This window comes from Balaenoptera borealis (genome assembly GCF_965194805.1).
Source record: "Balaenoptera borealis genome assembly, chromosome: 11".
NCBI classification, from domain to species: Eukaryota; Metazoa; Chordata; class Mammalia; order Artiodactyla; family Balaenopteridae; genus Balaenoptera; species Balaenoptera borealis.
In genome coordinates this window covers 70,772,543-70,787,106 of record NC_138868.1, presented here as the reverse complement: position 1 = coordinate 70,787,106, position 14,564 = coordinate 70,772,543, and the positions used below count along the sequence as shown (strand labels likewise).

General features: G+C 35.7%; 1 protein-coding gene across 7 annotated transcripts in view; it reads right to left on the bottom strand.

The window, feature by feature from the left end:
* Positions 1-14,564, bottom strand: part of DEUP1 (deuterosome assembly protein 1) — a 230,290-nt gene that overhangs the window by 29,214 nt on the left and 186,512 nt on the right. For 5 of the 7 annotated variants that reach the window (XM_082340464.1, XM_082340460.1, XM_082340461.1 and 2 more), the window contains 2 exons: positions 12,842-13,039; positions 11,037-11,123 (listed from right to left, as the gene is read on the bottom strand). The exons of 1 other annotated variant lie outside the window; for it this stretch is intronic. In XM_082340464.1, the coding sequence (XP_082196590.1) occupies positions 11,037-11,123; positions 12,842-13,039 (285 nt within the window). The remainder of the gene's footprint in view (positions 1-11,036; positions 11,124-12,841; positions 13,040-14,564) is intronic. One more of the 7 variants, XM_082340465.1, reaches the window with a different exon arrangement.

Genomic DNA, 14,564 nt, shown 5'->3' with positions numbered 1-14,564 from the left:
AAGTGAAATAAGTCAGACTGAGAAGGACAAATACCATATAATCTCATTTATGCGTGGAATCTAAAAAACAAAACAAAACAGACTCAAGGATACACAGAACAAACTGATGGTTGCCAGAGGGGAGGGCGTAAGGGTGGATGGGTGAAATAAGTGAAGGGGATTAAGAGGTACAAACCCCCAGGTATAAAATAAATAAGCAATGGGATGTACTAAACAGCATACGGAATATGGTCAATAATACTGAAATAACTTTATATGGGACAGATGGTTACTAGACTATTGTGATCATTTCATAATATATGCAAATGTTAAATCACTATGAGGCACACCTGAAACCAACATATTTTATGTCAATGACATTTCAATTAAAATAACCTTCCTATATGAAGTAAAATCTTACATAAAATATATATGAATAAACGCTCTTTTAATAAGATCACATTGAAGGCTATACATCAATGGCATTCCATTTTATGCTAGCCCATTAACAAATCTTTAGACATATATATTATATATGTATATACGTGCTAAGTGCTCCGGAGGTAATCAAATATCAAAAAGTGACTCTGCCTTTATGGAAAATACAATAAAATTGAGTAGGCTAAAGTAACATGTACGAAAAAATAGTAAATAATATAGATATGGTATAATTATGTGTTAAATTATATTGCACCAAGTAGGAACTCAAATGTTTTCTGATAGGAACTCAAATGTTTTCTGAATCAATGAATGTCAACAATTATTGGGATTGAGATCATCCAGAAAATGAGATAAGACAAGGCTTCGGTGATCTTTTTAATGATATTAGAAAGGATTTTCATGAAAACTTATTCATGCTTCTTAGACTACAGGTGAGTCCCAAAAATCCACAAGTATTCATTGAGCCCTACCCTATACCAAACTCTATATGAAGAAAAAGTATAAAACATAGTCCACTTCTTCCCTCAAGAAGTCTATGACTGATGAGACAAAACATACCCATACTAAACAATTAAAAAAATAAAAGAAGACAATTCTAAACGTAGTGCTAAATTGTTATAACTAAGTGCTAAAGAAAGTCAAAGAAAGGAGAACTAAATGGGCCCTAGAGTAATGGGAGATGAATTCATGGAGGAAATAAAATTTAATCTAGTCCCTTAAGGGACTGGTAGGATTTAATAAAGAAAAGGGTATGTCTTTACTCTAGTAAAGTAAAGGAAAGGTGGAGGACATATAATAGGTTGATTCATTCATCATTCACTCATTCATTTGTTCATTCACTCATCCAACAGAAGATTTTTTCAGTGCTTCCTATATTCAGGCACTATAGGAAGTGCTGAGGTACAATGGTAAACTAGGACCATAACTGCCCTCAGGGAGCCTACTGGTAAGGGGATGGGTAGCTGACAAGAAACAGGTAATTTTAATATTGTGGTATGATAGGTGCTAAGTAAAGGATGCTATGATGGCTTCGAGGAGGGACTATTAACAGAGGAAAATCAGGGAAGATTTCGTATAACATGTAAAATTTATGTGGAGAGACTTGAAACATTAATATGGCATGGCCATGTGAAGTAGGGAAAGGGGATTTTTAGGCAGAAGGAAAAGCATGTGCAAAGGCCTGGAAATAAGAAAGAACATGAGAAATGAGCATCACACACACAGATGAGAATAAGCTACTCTAGCTATAATGGAGGCTTTGTGTAAGTCACTACAGGGAAACAAAGTGGGTGAGCCAGATTAAGGAAGCCATGGAATGTGAAGAGTTCTGACTTCCTATGGGAAATTGAGCACATGTTCTACAAGGAAAGCTTACGTAAAGAAAGAACCTAGTGGCAAGATGGGAATAAAGACACAGACCTACTAGAGAATGGACTTGAGGATATGGGGAGGGGGAGGGGTAAGATGTGACAGGGTGAGAGAGTGGCATGGACATATATACACTGCCAAACGTAAAATAGATAGCTAGTGGGAAGCAGCCGCATAGCACAGGGAGATCAGGTCGGTGCTTTGTGACCACCTAGAGGGGTGGGATAGGGAGGGTGGGAGGGAGGGAGATTCAAGAGGGAAGAGATATGGGAACATATGTATATGTATAACTGATTCACTTTATTATAAAGCAGAAACTAACACACCATTGTAAAGCAATTATACTCCAATAAAGATGTTTAAAAAAAAAAAAAAAGCAAGCATATCTGGTCTGAGAAGTGCCCAACTTGGAAGCTATTCTACGATCCAGAAGAGATAACCTGACGTTATCTCAATCCTTTAAGGGAAAGTACACAGCAAGAGAAGCAGAGGGCCAAGGCCAATTTGGAGGATGAATAGAGGAAGAAGGGTGAGGAGCCAGTGAAGAAAACAGAAGAAACAGAACCACGGGATATAATGACAGCTAATATCATGCATTTGGAGTTATCAAGCTATGTGATCTTGGGCAAATTACTTACGAGCTATGTGATCTTGGGCAAATTACTTAAAAACTTAAAGATTTCATTTCTTTTTCTGTGAAATGGGGATAATAATACCTACCCCCCACACACGGTATAAGGATGTAGACACTAATGTATGTAAAGTATTCGGCAGAGTGCAAGGCATGTAGTAAACACCCAATGAACAGTAGCTCTTTGTTGTTATACAGTTCTACCAGTCTCCCTGACTTTTTATCTCTAGTCTCTGTACATTATATTACCTTACCATGACTCATTCCCACCACTCTGTCTGGCTAATTATTCCTCAGATGCCTTTTCTGACTCCCAATACTGGGTTAGGTAACCCCTATACAGCCCCCTGCACTCTGCAATTTCCTATGACTCTTTAGCATAACTATCTAGTTAATTGTCTGTATCCACTAATGTATGTCTCCTTCCACTAATATTAAGCTCCAAGAATTCAAGGATCTAGTCTGACTCACAATCCTAACATACTGCCTGACACATAGCAGACATTCAATAAGTATTTATAGAACGAATGAAAACATTCTGTGGTGATTGTGGCATGCGATAAATACAGAACAGAATAGAGAACCGAGAAATAAACCCATACATGTACAGTCAACTAATCTTTGACAAGGGCACCAAGAACACACAATGGGGAAAGGATGGTCTTTTCAATAAGTGTTGTTGGGAAAACTAGACATTCACAAGCAAACAAATGAAACTAGACCTCTATCGTAGACTACTTACAAAAACTAACTCAAAATAGATTAAAGACTTAAATGTAAGACCTGAAACTGTAAAACTCCTAGAAGAAAACACAAGGGAAATAGCTATTCAACATGGGCCCTGGCAATGATATTTTGGATATAACACCAAAAGCACAGGCAACAAAAGCAAAAATAGACAAGTGGGACTACACCAAACTAAAAAGCTTCTTGCACAGCAAGGGAAACAATCGACAGAGTGAAGAGGCAATTCCTATGGAATGGGAGAAAATATTTGCCAACCATATATCTGAAGAGGGGTTAATTTCCACAATATATAACAAACTCATCCAACTTAACAGCAAAAATACGAACAATAAAATTAAAAATTGGCCAAAGGTCCTGAATAGACATTTTTCTAAAGAAGACGTACAAATGGCAACAGACACATGAAAAAGTTATTAACATCACTAATCATCAAGGAATGCAAATCGAAACCGCAATGAGATATCACCTCACACCTGTTAGGATGGCTAGTATCAAAACGGCAAAAGATAACAAGTGAGAATGTGGAGCAAAGAGAACTCTCGTACACTGCTGATGGGAATATAAACTGGAGAAGCCACTATGGAAAACTGTACGGAGGTTCCTGAAAAAATTAAAAATAGAACTACCATATGACCCAGCAATCCCACATCTGGGTATATATCTAAAGGAAATGAAATCAGTATTTTGAAGAGATATCTGCACTCCCATGTTCATTGCAGCATTGTTCACAATAGCTAAAATATGGAAACAGCCTAAGTGTCTATCAATGGATGAATGGATACAGAAAATTCCACATAATGGAATATTATTCAGCCATAAAAAGAAGGAAATCCTGCCATTTGTGACAACATGGGTGAACCTGGAGGACATTATGCTAAGTGACATAATCCAGACAGAGAAAAACAAATGCTGTATGACTGCACTTATATGTGGAATTTCTTTAAAAAGTCAAACCGATACAAGCAGAGAGTAGAATGGTGGTTGCCACGGGCTATCTGGATGGGGGGTCAGGGGGGTGGAATGAGCAGATGTTGACTCAAAGAATACAAACTCTCATTTATAAGATGAAAAAGTTCAGGGGATCTAATGTACAGCATAATGACTATAGTTAATAATACTGTATTGTACACTGAGAATTAGCAAAGAGAGTAGATCTTAAGCGTTCTTACCATGCACTCACACAAATGGTAACTATGTGAGTGATGGATGTGTTAAATAATTTGTAGTAATCACTTCACAATGTATATATACATCAAATCATCACATTGTATACTTTAAATATATACAATTTTACTTGTCAATTATACCTTAATAAAGCTAGGAGGGAAAAAAAGCTTTAAGAAACCAATGTGAAACTGACTAACTTCATTAAAACTTGAGTGCTAACTTCTCTGTGGGATATACATTTTCTAACATTCTTGTTTTTAGGAGTAAGGGAGACTTGGAAGTTGGCATCTTGCTGCATCTCCCCTGTACCATGTTTATTTCTAACCTTTTGCTCCTGAGCCAAGTGAGTGAGGCTCCTGTCAGGGAAAGCTGGTGAAGACTCCTTCCCTCCCTCAGAGCAAGCAGGGCCACGTAACCTAGGAGGGGCTTGGCTGGGTTATATTAGCCCTCTTGTGTGTGCCTGGTCATCCTGTTCTCAGAGACCAAGCCCACTCTATGACTGGCAGAGTGCATTTGAAGAGAAACATATAGGAAAACATTTCACAGCAAAATTGATGGGATGCAGCAAAAGCTATATCCAGAGGAACACATATAGCTTTAAAAACCTTTACAATTAAAGAAAAAAGAAATAAAATTAAGAAATTCAGTATTTATCTTAAGATATTAGACAAAGTACAACAAAACAAATCAGGAAGAGGAAATTAATAAAAAACAGTAATAATGAAATTAGGAAGAATAAATAATAACAAATCCAAAGTCAATACTTTTAATATTAATAAAATAAGCAATGACTTTGTGTGCCAGACTTAAAAAAGAGAGAGAGCTAAACTATACAAACTTAGAATTAAGAAAGGAAACAAATACAGAATATAGAAGAGATGCAAAGAACTTTAGGATATTACTCCCTCTGGTAACAAGGAAACATACTGGAATGGGTAAAGATTTCCTAGAAAAATTAAAATGACCACAAACACCCTAAGAAGAAGTGAAATTTGAATATACCAGGTACCCTGAAAGAGAACAGAAAGGTAATTGAAAATCTACTTCACTGAAACTTCAGTTACATATATATACATTCTTTTTTATATTCTTTTCCATTATGGTTTATCTTCACTGGTTCAACATCCAGATGGTTTCATAGCTAAGCTCCTTCTAACCTTTAAAGAACTGTAATTCCAATATTATTTAAACCATGCTAGACTGCTCATAAATATGGAAAGCTCCCAATTTATGTTATAAAGCCAGTATAACTGTATAACAAGCAAGAAAAAAGAGAACTTATATACAAATCTCATTTATACACACAAATCTTAATTTCTAAATAAAATATTACCACATAGAATCCAGAAATATATCAAAACTGTTAGAGTATGACTGTTATATGTTGAAGTCCTAACCATTATTAATGCCTTAGAATGGAACTTTACTTGTAAGCAGGATCTTTACTGAGGTAATCAAATAAAAAATGAGGTCATTAGGGTGGACCCTAATCCAATATGACAGGTATTCTATAAAAAAGGGAAATGTGGACACCGGGACAGACATGCATAGAGGGAAGATGATATGAAGAAACAGAAAGAAGATGGCCATGTGAAGACAAAGCGTTGGAGTGATGCATCTACAATCCAAGGATTGCCAAAGATTGTTGGCAAATCACTAGAGGCTATAAACAGGCAAGGACGAATCCTCCCACACAGGTTTCAGAGGGAGCATGGCCCTGTTGACACCTTGATTTTAGACTTCTAGCTTCCAGAACTATACAACAGTTTCTATTGTTTTAAGCCACCCAGTTTGTGGTACTTTGTTATGACAGCACTAGAAAATGAATACAATGACCAAGAAGGTTTATTCCAGGAATTCAAAGGTGGATCAATATCAGCAAATCTGTCAATCATAGTCTATTACACATCAACAAATTAATGGACAAAAATTACATGATGTCACATATGCTGAAAAGGCATTTGATACAACCAGCAGCAAATCTTAAAAACTCTAATTAGGAATAGAAAGACAAAATAAAGACCATAAGTCAAGAACAAATATTATCCTAAACAGTAAAACTCTAAAACAATTTCATCTAAAATCATAAATTAGACAAATTTGTCAACAATCACTATTATTATTTAATATTCTCTTGGAAGTGCTAGCAAGTTCAATATGACAAAAATTACTGATATGAACAGGAGAAAAGAAGAGATACAACTATTTTTGTTGAGACAAGTGCATATCTCAAAAAACTTAAGAACCTCTAGAAAAATGCCTACTAGAATTAAAAGATAATTTGGCTTTTTTTTCTATATTAGCAGTAAGTTTTTAGATATGGAAAAAGGAAAATATTCCACTTACAATAGTGACAAGAATTATAAAATGCTTGAGAATAAATTTAAAAAGAAAGGCACAGAATTTATACAAAGATAATTGTAAGGTCTTATTGAAGAGCATAAAATAAGAGATGAGGAAATGGAAAGCCATGCCATATTCTTGGATGGTAAATTTTATTATTATAAAAATGCCAATTCTTTCAAAGATAATATATAAACTTAATTCAATTCCAAATAGAATCCAACAGGAAATTATCAGGAGAAACTGGATTAATTGAGCTTAGTATTTATATAAAAATTTAAATTGGATTCCTGTTTTATATCACACGCAAAAGTGTAACTCAAATGGATTAAAGACAGATGAAAAATATAAAAATCTTTGAATAAACTATACGTATTGTCTAGAAGTTGGAAGAACCATGTTACACAAGGAAGGAAATTCAGATGCTATAAACAAAAGGATGTACATGTTTGACAAATAAAAGTTTAAAATTTTTTGTATGATAAAAAGATATCATAAATAAAATTAGAAACAACTAATTTAGAAAAATGCTATTATAAATTGACAAGAAAAAGATTGCCCAAAGAAAATGAGTTTGAGCTTTGCTCGAGAAAAAGGAGCAAAGAATATAACTAATTTATAGTACATTGTCAATAAATACGCAAAAATATGCTCACTGTAGTCAGGGAAATGCAAATTATACTACTATTGAGAAATCACTTTACACCCATCAGACCAACAAAAATATAAAAGAGCAATAACACCTATTATTGCCAGTAAGGATGAAAGAAAAGGGTACTCTCATACAGAGACCGCAGAAATATGATTCGACAACAAATATTGTAAAATTAAAACATATTCTTTGAATTGGCAATTCCATTCTCAGAAAACTATTCCAAGATGTATGTACAAGGATGTTTTTGACAGTATTGTGTATCTGTGTAAAAATCTAGAAACAGAGTTATTAATTATGAATGAATTACAGTTGACCCTTGAACAACAGGGGTTTGAACTGTGTGGGCCCACTTACACATGGATTTTTTTCACTAAATACGTACCATAGTACTACACGACCCGCAGTTGGTTGAACCCTCAGATATGGAGGAGGGCTGACTGTAAAGTTATGTACAGACTTTTGACTGCATGGACCCAGCACCCCTGACCCCTGCGTTGTTCAAGGGTCAACCATAATTCTGAAAAAAATAGCTGAATGACTTTTGATACATTCACATCATGGGATATTATTAAGCTACTCTATACAATCAAATAAGACCTAAACTTGTTGACATAGGATCTGCAAAGGTTACAAGACGCAGAGAAGTGTGCAAAATATATTCCATTTTTTAAAAAAAATTAAAACCCCTAAATAGGTATATGACTACACACACACACAAACATATATGAAAAAACACAAAATGATACATATTGAATAGTTAACGTGTTATCTGGTGGATGGGTTATGAGGTGGCTAGAGAAATGGAGGAAAGGGAAGGGGAGAAGCAAGAGAAAAAGAGAGACTGCACTAAAATCACTAGTATGTAAGTTACGCGTCAATTCATTAAAATTTGTATGTACCTTACATGAGTATATATATATTTATTTTTTCTAAGAAATTAAGAAAAATAAAAAGATGTTTCTCTACTGACTTGTAGAGATGTCCATGATACATAGTCAAAAGGCAGTTTAGAATAATGTATATATTACACATGTATTTCTGTAAAAGAGCACCAGCTCATCCCTCCTAAGTGTGTACACAAGCAAGGAAAAAGTTATAGCATGCTACACACTCGCTGGTTAGCACTGAATATCTCTGGAGTCCAAACTGGGATTGGGGATAGGAGCCGAGATAATTAGCTTCTTCTTTACCCATCTTCACGTGTTTTATTTCTTGAAAAAATGAAAACCAATAAATGAACAAAGCCAAATGCCTACAGGAGCCAGAGCGAAGCAGGCTTAGTGGGGGCTGTGACGAAGCAGACTACACAAGCAAAAACATCCAGATTGAAATGTAAAAAAATAACAAAAACCATTTTTTGAGAGAAAAAAAGACATAGATGAGGGCAGGATCCTAAATAATGTTTTCGTGTGTCCAGTTTAGAAAAAATAGTCTTTGTGTTACACAGATTTTCTTAACAGACAGGGAAATCACACATACTTTACTTTTTATCCATCTATACTCCAATCACAGGATCCATAACAAGGCCTAAAGAAGAATGCAGAATGCTTCTATCCTTTGATGCTAGAATACAGACTATTAGGAGAACAAGGACACACTATCACAGAAATATAGTATCATCATAGGCAGAACACTCTTTGACATAAACTGTAGCAATATTTTTTTGGATCTGTCTCCTAAAGCAAAGGAAATAAAAGCAAAAATAAACAAATGAGATCTAATTAAACTTAAAAGCTTTTGCATAACAAAGGAGACCATCAACAAAATGAGAAGACAACCTACTGAATGGGAGAAAATATTTGCAAATGATATGACCAATAAGGGTTAATATCAAAAACAGCTCATACATTCAACATCAAAAAAACAAACAACCCGATTAAAAAATAGGCAGAAGAACTGAATAGACATTTTTCCAACGAGGACATTCAGATGGCCAACAGGCACATGAAAAAATGCTCAACATTCTTAATCATCAGAGAAATGCAAATTAAAACCACAATGAGATATCACCTCACACCTGTCGGAATGGCTATCATCAAAAAGAACACAAATAACAAATGTTGGTGAGAATGTGGAGGAAAGGGAACTGTCATACACTGTTGATGGGAATGTAAATTGGTGCAGCCACCGTGGAAAACAGTATGGAGGTTTTCCAGAAAACTAAAAATAGAAATACCATATGACCCAGCAATTTCATTCACGGGTATGTATCTGAGAAAAACAAAAAACACTGATTCAAAAAGATATATGCACCCCAATGTTCACAGCAGCATTATTTACAATTGTCAAGATACAGAAGCAACCTAAGTGTCCACCAACAGATGAATGGATAAAGAGATGTGGTACACACACACACACACACAGACACACACAGACACACAGACACACACACACACACACACACAATGGAATACTACTCAGCCATAAAAAAGAATGAAATTTTGCCATGGATGGACTTGGAGGGTATTATGCTAAGTGAAATAAGTCAGAGAAAGACAAATACTGTATGATATCACATATGTATAATCTAAAAAATACAACAAACTAGTGAACATAACAGAAAAGAAAGAGATACAGATACAGAGATAGGGGTAGGGGATTAAGAGGTACAAACTATTTTGTATAAAATAAACTATGAGGATATATTGTACAACACAAGCAATATAGCCAATATTTTATAATAACTATAAATAGTGTATAACCTTTAAGATTGTGAGTCACTATGTAGTATACCTGTAATTTATATAATATTGTAAATCAACTATACTTCAATTAAAAAAGCAAAAATAAAATACTGACAAAAAAGGAAATTCAGTATCCTGGCTTAAGAAAGGACCATGGAAAATGCCTGCTCCAACTTCCTCACTTTACAGCTGAGGAATGTGAGGCCAAGTTAAGCAACTGCCATATTCGATTCCCTCCATTCCCTGCATGGCAGAAAATTATTTTATCTCAGAATTTTCACTCAGAGCAAATAAATGGTAGACAAGTAACAATGGTATTTCATTAGTTCAATAAATAAACGTTCTCCTATTTTACGTGTAAAAAACCAACCCTCAACTGTTATATTAAACATTTGAAATGAAAGGCACAGAACCTGTTTAAGTTGCCTTGTGTAAACCTGTAAAGACACTGGTTGAAACCACATGTTCAGTCCTCAGTCATTCACAGATTCATCCTTTTTTTTATTCAACCAGCGTTCACTGAACACTGTCTATACTCCTGACGCTGGGAGGTACTGGTGATACACACATTAGAGAGGCACAGTCTTTGTTCACCATCCAGTGGGGAAGTGATAAGCTATGAAACAAGTCGGACCAAAATACAAACCAAGTGTAGATGGAATGATTTATTCTGACTGGAGTTTCAGGAGCAGCTTTATCAAGGGGAAAGTTGACACATGAGTCAGGCCATGTAGGAGGTAGGATTCCAGAGGCAACAGCAAGAGCAAAAGCAAGGAAGTAGTATGTTTGAGGAAATGATCAGAATTGAGCCCAATGCCAGAAAAGAACAAGGGAGAAAACTAGAAATTCACATGTTCTAGCCTGAGGATAAAAGTAAATTCAATCTAAGTACAAGATAATTTGCCACCCCATCTCCTGCATGCCTGACATGTGGGAAGCGTTCAGTAAAGAATGTCTGGGTAAATCCTGACCAACTAAGTAATCTCTCTGTTCAAGTTACTGAATGATTTCAGCATATTACCATGTACCGTCCAGGGTCTAAATCTCCCATCATGCCTTTCAGGTGTGTGTTTTCAGTTCTGACAGCTTTATATCTCATATCTGAGACCTGAAAGGAGATTAGTAGTTAAAAGTGAATGTAAAATTCATAATAAAATTTCACAATTCTATGAAAATTAATTTTATTTTGTTAATGTAAATATTTTAGAAGTGTAGTGAAGGGAGACACTTCTTAGGCAGGATCATCATAAATCAGGTATTTTCATTCAGTTCTTGGATCTTTAGCAGGCCCCACTTTACCCTCCTTTTCTGACTGGTGCTAAATTAAAAATAGATACTTACGATAATGATTCATTATATTTTTCTTTTCTATTCCAAAATTCCATTTCTCACTTCTATTTTTCTATGGTATGCAAATTACCATCAGAAAAATCACAGTTTTAAAAATTCGCTTGAATAATAGTGTCCATTACATTTGTTCATGACCTGATTAATTTTTACAATATGCAAATATGATTTCATGTTTAATTTTGTTCTTCTTGATACTTCTGCCAAATTTCCTTCTTTTTTGTGACAACTTTATTTTGTCTCCTAATTTATTTTTTTCCCTAATTTCTTCTACTTAAGAGCACTTAGACATAGCATTTGCCCTTTTATTTATCTAGGGCTCATTTCCATATAAAACACTTCCGTTAAAAAGGTTTACTTTTGTAAATTACAAAATATATTCTCCTTGACAAAAGTCTAAAAATATAGAAGAATATAAAGGTGAAAATAAAAATCATTCATGATCCAACTACCCAGATCACTGTTAACACCTGTAAAAATACCATTTCCTTTACAAGTGCAACCAATGCTATTGTCCCATCTATGCTGTTTTCCTGTATTTTATACAAATTAATCACAGTTTAAAGCTTATAATTGGGCAAAGGCAGAATCTTTTCTTGTTTTTATAATACTCAGGATTGAAATAGCCCTGTTATTTGTGAAGTAACCCTCATATGCCTAGAAAATTATTGAATGGTGCTCTCAAAAACTCTGTATTTGGTGGTGAGATGAATTGGGAGATTGGGATTGACATATATACACTGATATGTATAAAATAGCTAACTAATAAGAACTTGCTGTATAAAAATAAATAAATAAAATAAAATTTAAAAACCCCTCTATATTTGGGGTAAAAACATTGAGAAACCCTATACTTTCAAGTAGCAGGCCACCAATTTGATGATGAGTATGGGACTGAGGGAATTTCAAAATGAATAGGAGGGGAGGGAGGGAGGGAAGACTTAGGAGTCACTTGCAGTATTCTAACAGTAGAATGTTATAATGGCTGTTTTTCCCCATGAACTACGCTATGCACTGAGTGAATGTTCAGTAAATATGAACTAATCTTCGTGTTTCATATCCATTTTTTAAAACTCTAAAATAAAGGTATGAAATGGGAGTGGGAAGTGTCCAAGAAAAGCTGGAGTAGGAGCTTTTTTTAAGATACAAATGTTAATAGAAGAGAACTATGGAAAACAAATTCAGGAAGAAATCTTTGACCAGAGCATGCTGTGGGAGGTGATCAGAATATGGGTCACTAGAAAATGTTAGCATGAGATCTATAGAAATTTTCTTGTGCTGTCACTTGTTTCCCTGGTTCTTGTTTGATGACACTTTGCATTATCTCACCAAGGTTTTACGTGACTCCACAAAGCATTTCTGTGCTGTTAGTCTCAGAAACAATACGAGAAATACAACGCTTTTATTAATCAATAAGGAAGGCGACTATTTGCACTGAGCAAGAGTGACCTGGACAGGCGCTTCCTGCCGCTTGCGTACCTGTTGTTTCGCTAACATTTTCTCTTTTATTTCTAACTCCATTTTTAACTGTCTTTCCAGAAGGGCAGCTTTCTTCACGATAGTTGCTATAGTGATCTCCTTCTGATGAAGCGCCTCTGTTAGGTCAGAGATTTCATTCCTCATTCTTTCCTGCTCAGAGCTATGGTACTCTTCCTCCTGATAGAGTTGGCTTCTTATCTGCAGCAGATATTTTCCAGAAAATAGTAACAAATCCTTTACACAGCAGCTGAAAGGTTTTATTGGCCATGTTCGGTCTTCCCATCCTATCTTAAAACTTTGCCAGACCTCACTTTACCCTCCTTTTCTGATCAATGCTAAATGAAAAAGATACTTACAGTAATGATTCATTTACTTTTTCCTTCCAATTTCAAAATTTTTTTTTAGCTTCTATTTTCTATTGTAGGTAAGTCACCACCAACTACTGATACCACTTTAATGACGACTTCGACAGGAAGGTGGGGAAAGTATTACCAAGCACTTTTCCCCCAGCTTCATTGAGGTATAATTGCTATACAAAAAACTGCACATAGTTCATGGATAAAATTTGGTGAGTTTGGACGTACACTTGTGTTACTATCACCATAATCAAGACAATAAACATTACAATTACCTCTAAAAGTTTCTTTGTGTCCCTTTGTTGTTTTAATTTTGTGTGTGTGTGGTAAGAATACTTAACTCAAGCTCTACCTTCTTAACACAGTTTTAAGTGCACAATACCTTACTGTTAACTGTTGCACTGTGTTGTGTGGCAGACTGTGGAACTCACTGATCTCGTGTAATTTACTTCATACCCATTAAACCACCACTCCGGATTTGGTGCCATGGAAGAGCACTGGACCCACAACCCAGAGGCTGATGAACCATTTTTTAGGGAGAAAAAAATTGGCTTAGAGACGTTAAGTGACTTGCTCAAAGTCATAAAGCTATTAACTGGCAGAGCTAGGTCTAGAACTTAGGACTGTTGGATCTAAATTCAGTGCTCTTTTGGACCAAATCATGCTGTACTATTTGTGACTGAACACTATGTTTTTTAGAATCATGTTACAATAAATTTCAAACTTAAGGTGTCCATCAAAAAGCATCACCTACTTTTCTTAAGCCGGTGGAGTCTCATATTCTTAACTTTAGCTAAACCTTCCACGGTAGAAACCTCTGGATCACCCTGGACGCCTCCCCTCCCTCATCCTCCCCAATCAAGTCAGGTAGCAAATTCTGTCCCTTCTATTTCAACCTCTCTTAAATCTCACCTCTGCTTTCCATTCCTACTACCACTGTCTTAGTCCAGCCTCCTCCCGTCTTTCTAGAAATCTTTCACTCTCTCTAATTCTTGAGGCTCAGAGATAAAGTATGTAATTACCGGTCTCAAAAAAAAAAATCACAGTCTATCGGGGGAAACAGGAAAATAAACAGTTAGAACACAGTGTAGCAACTGATATCAGCAGTATGTAGTGGAGTAGTGCTTACTCCAGCCTGGGGATGCCAGGATAGGATTCCCAGAGGAAGGGACATCGCACTGAATACTGAAGGATGAATGGAAGCCAGATGGAAGAGAGAGATGGAGGTGGGCTCCCAGGCAACGAATACAGTGAAGGAGCGGGGTCAGAGGGAGAAGGCACACTCAGTGAACCAAAAGGAGTTTGGAGTGGCTGGGACTTGGCGCATTGTGAGAAGTAAGGCTGGAGAGTTAAGTAGGGGCCATTCA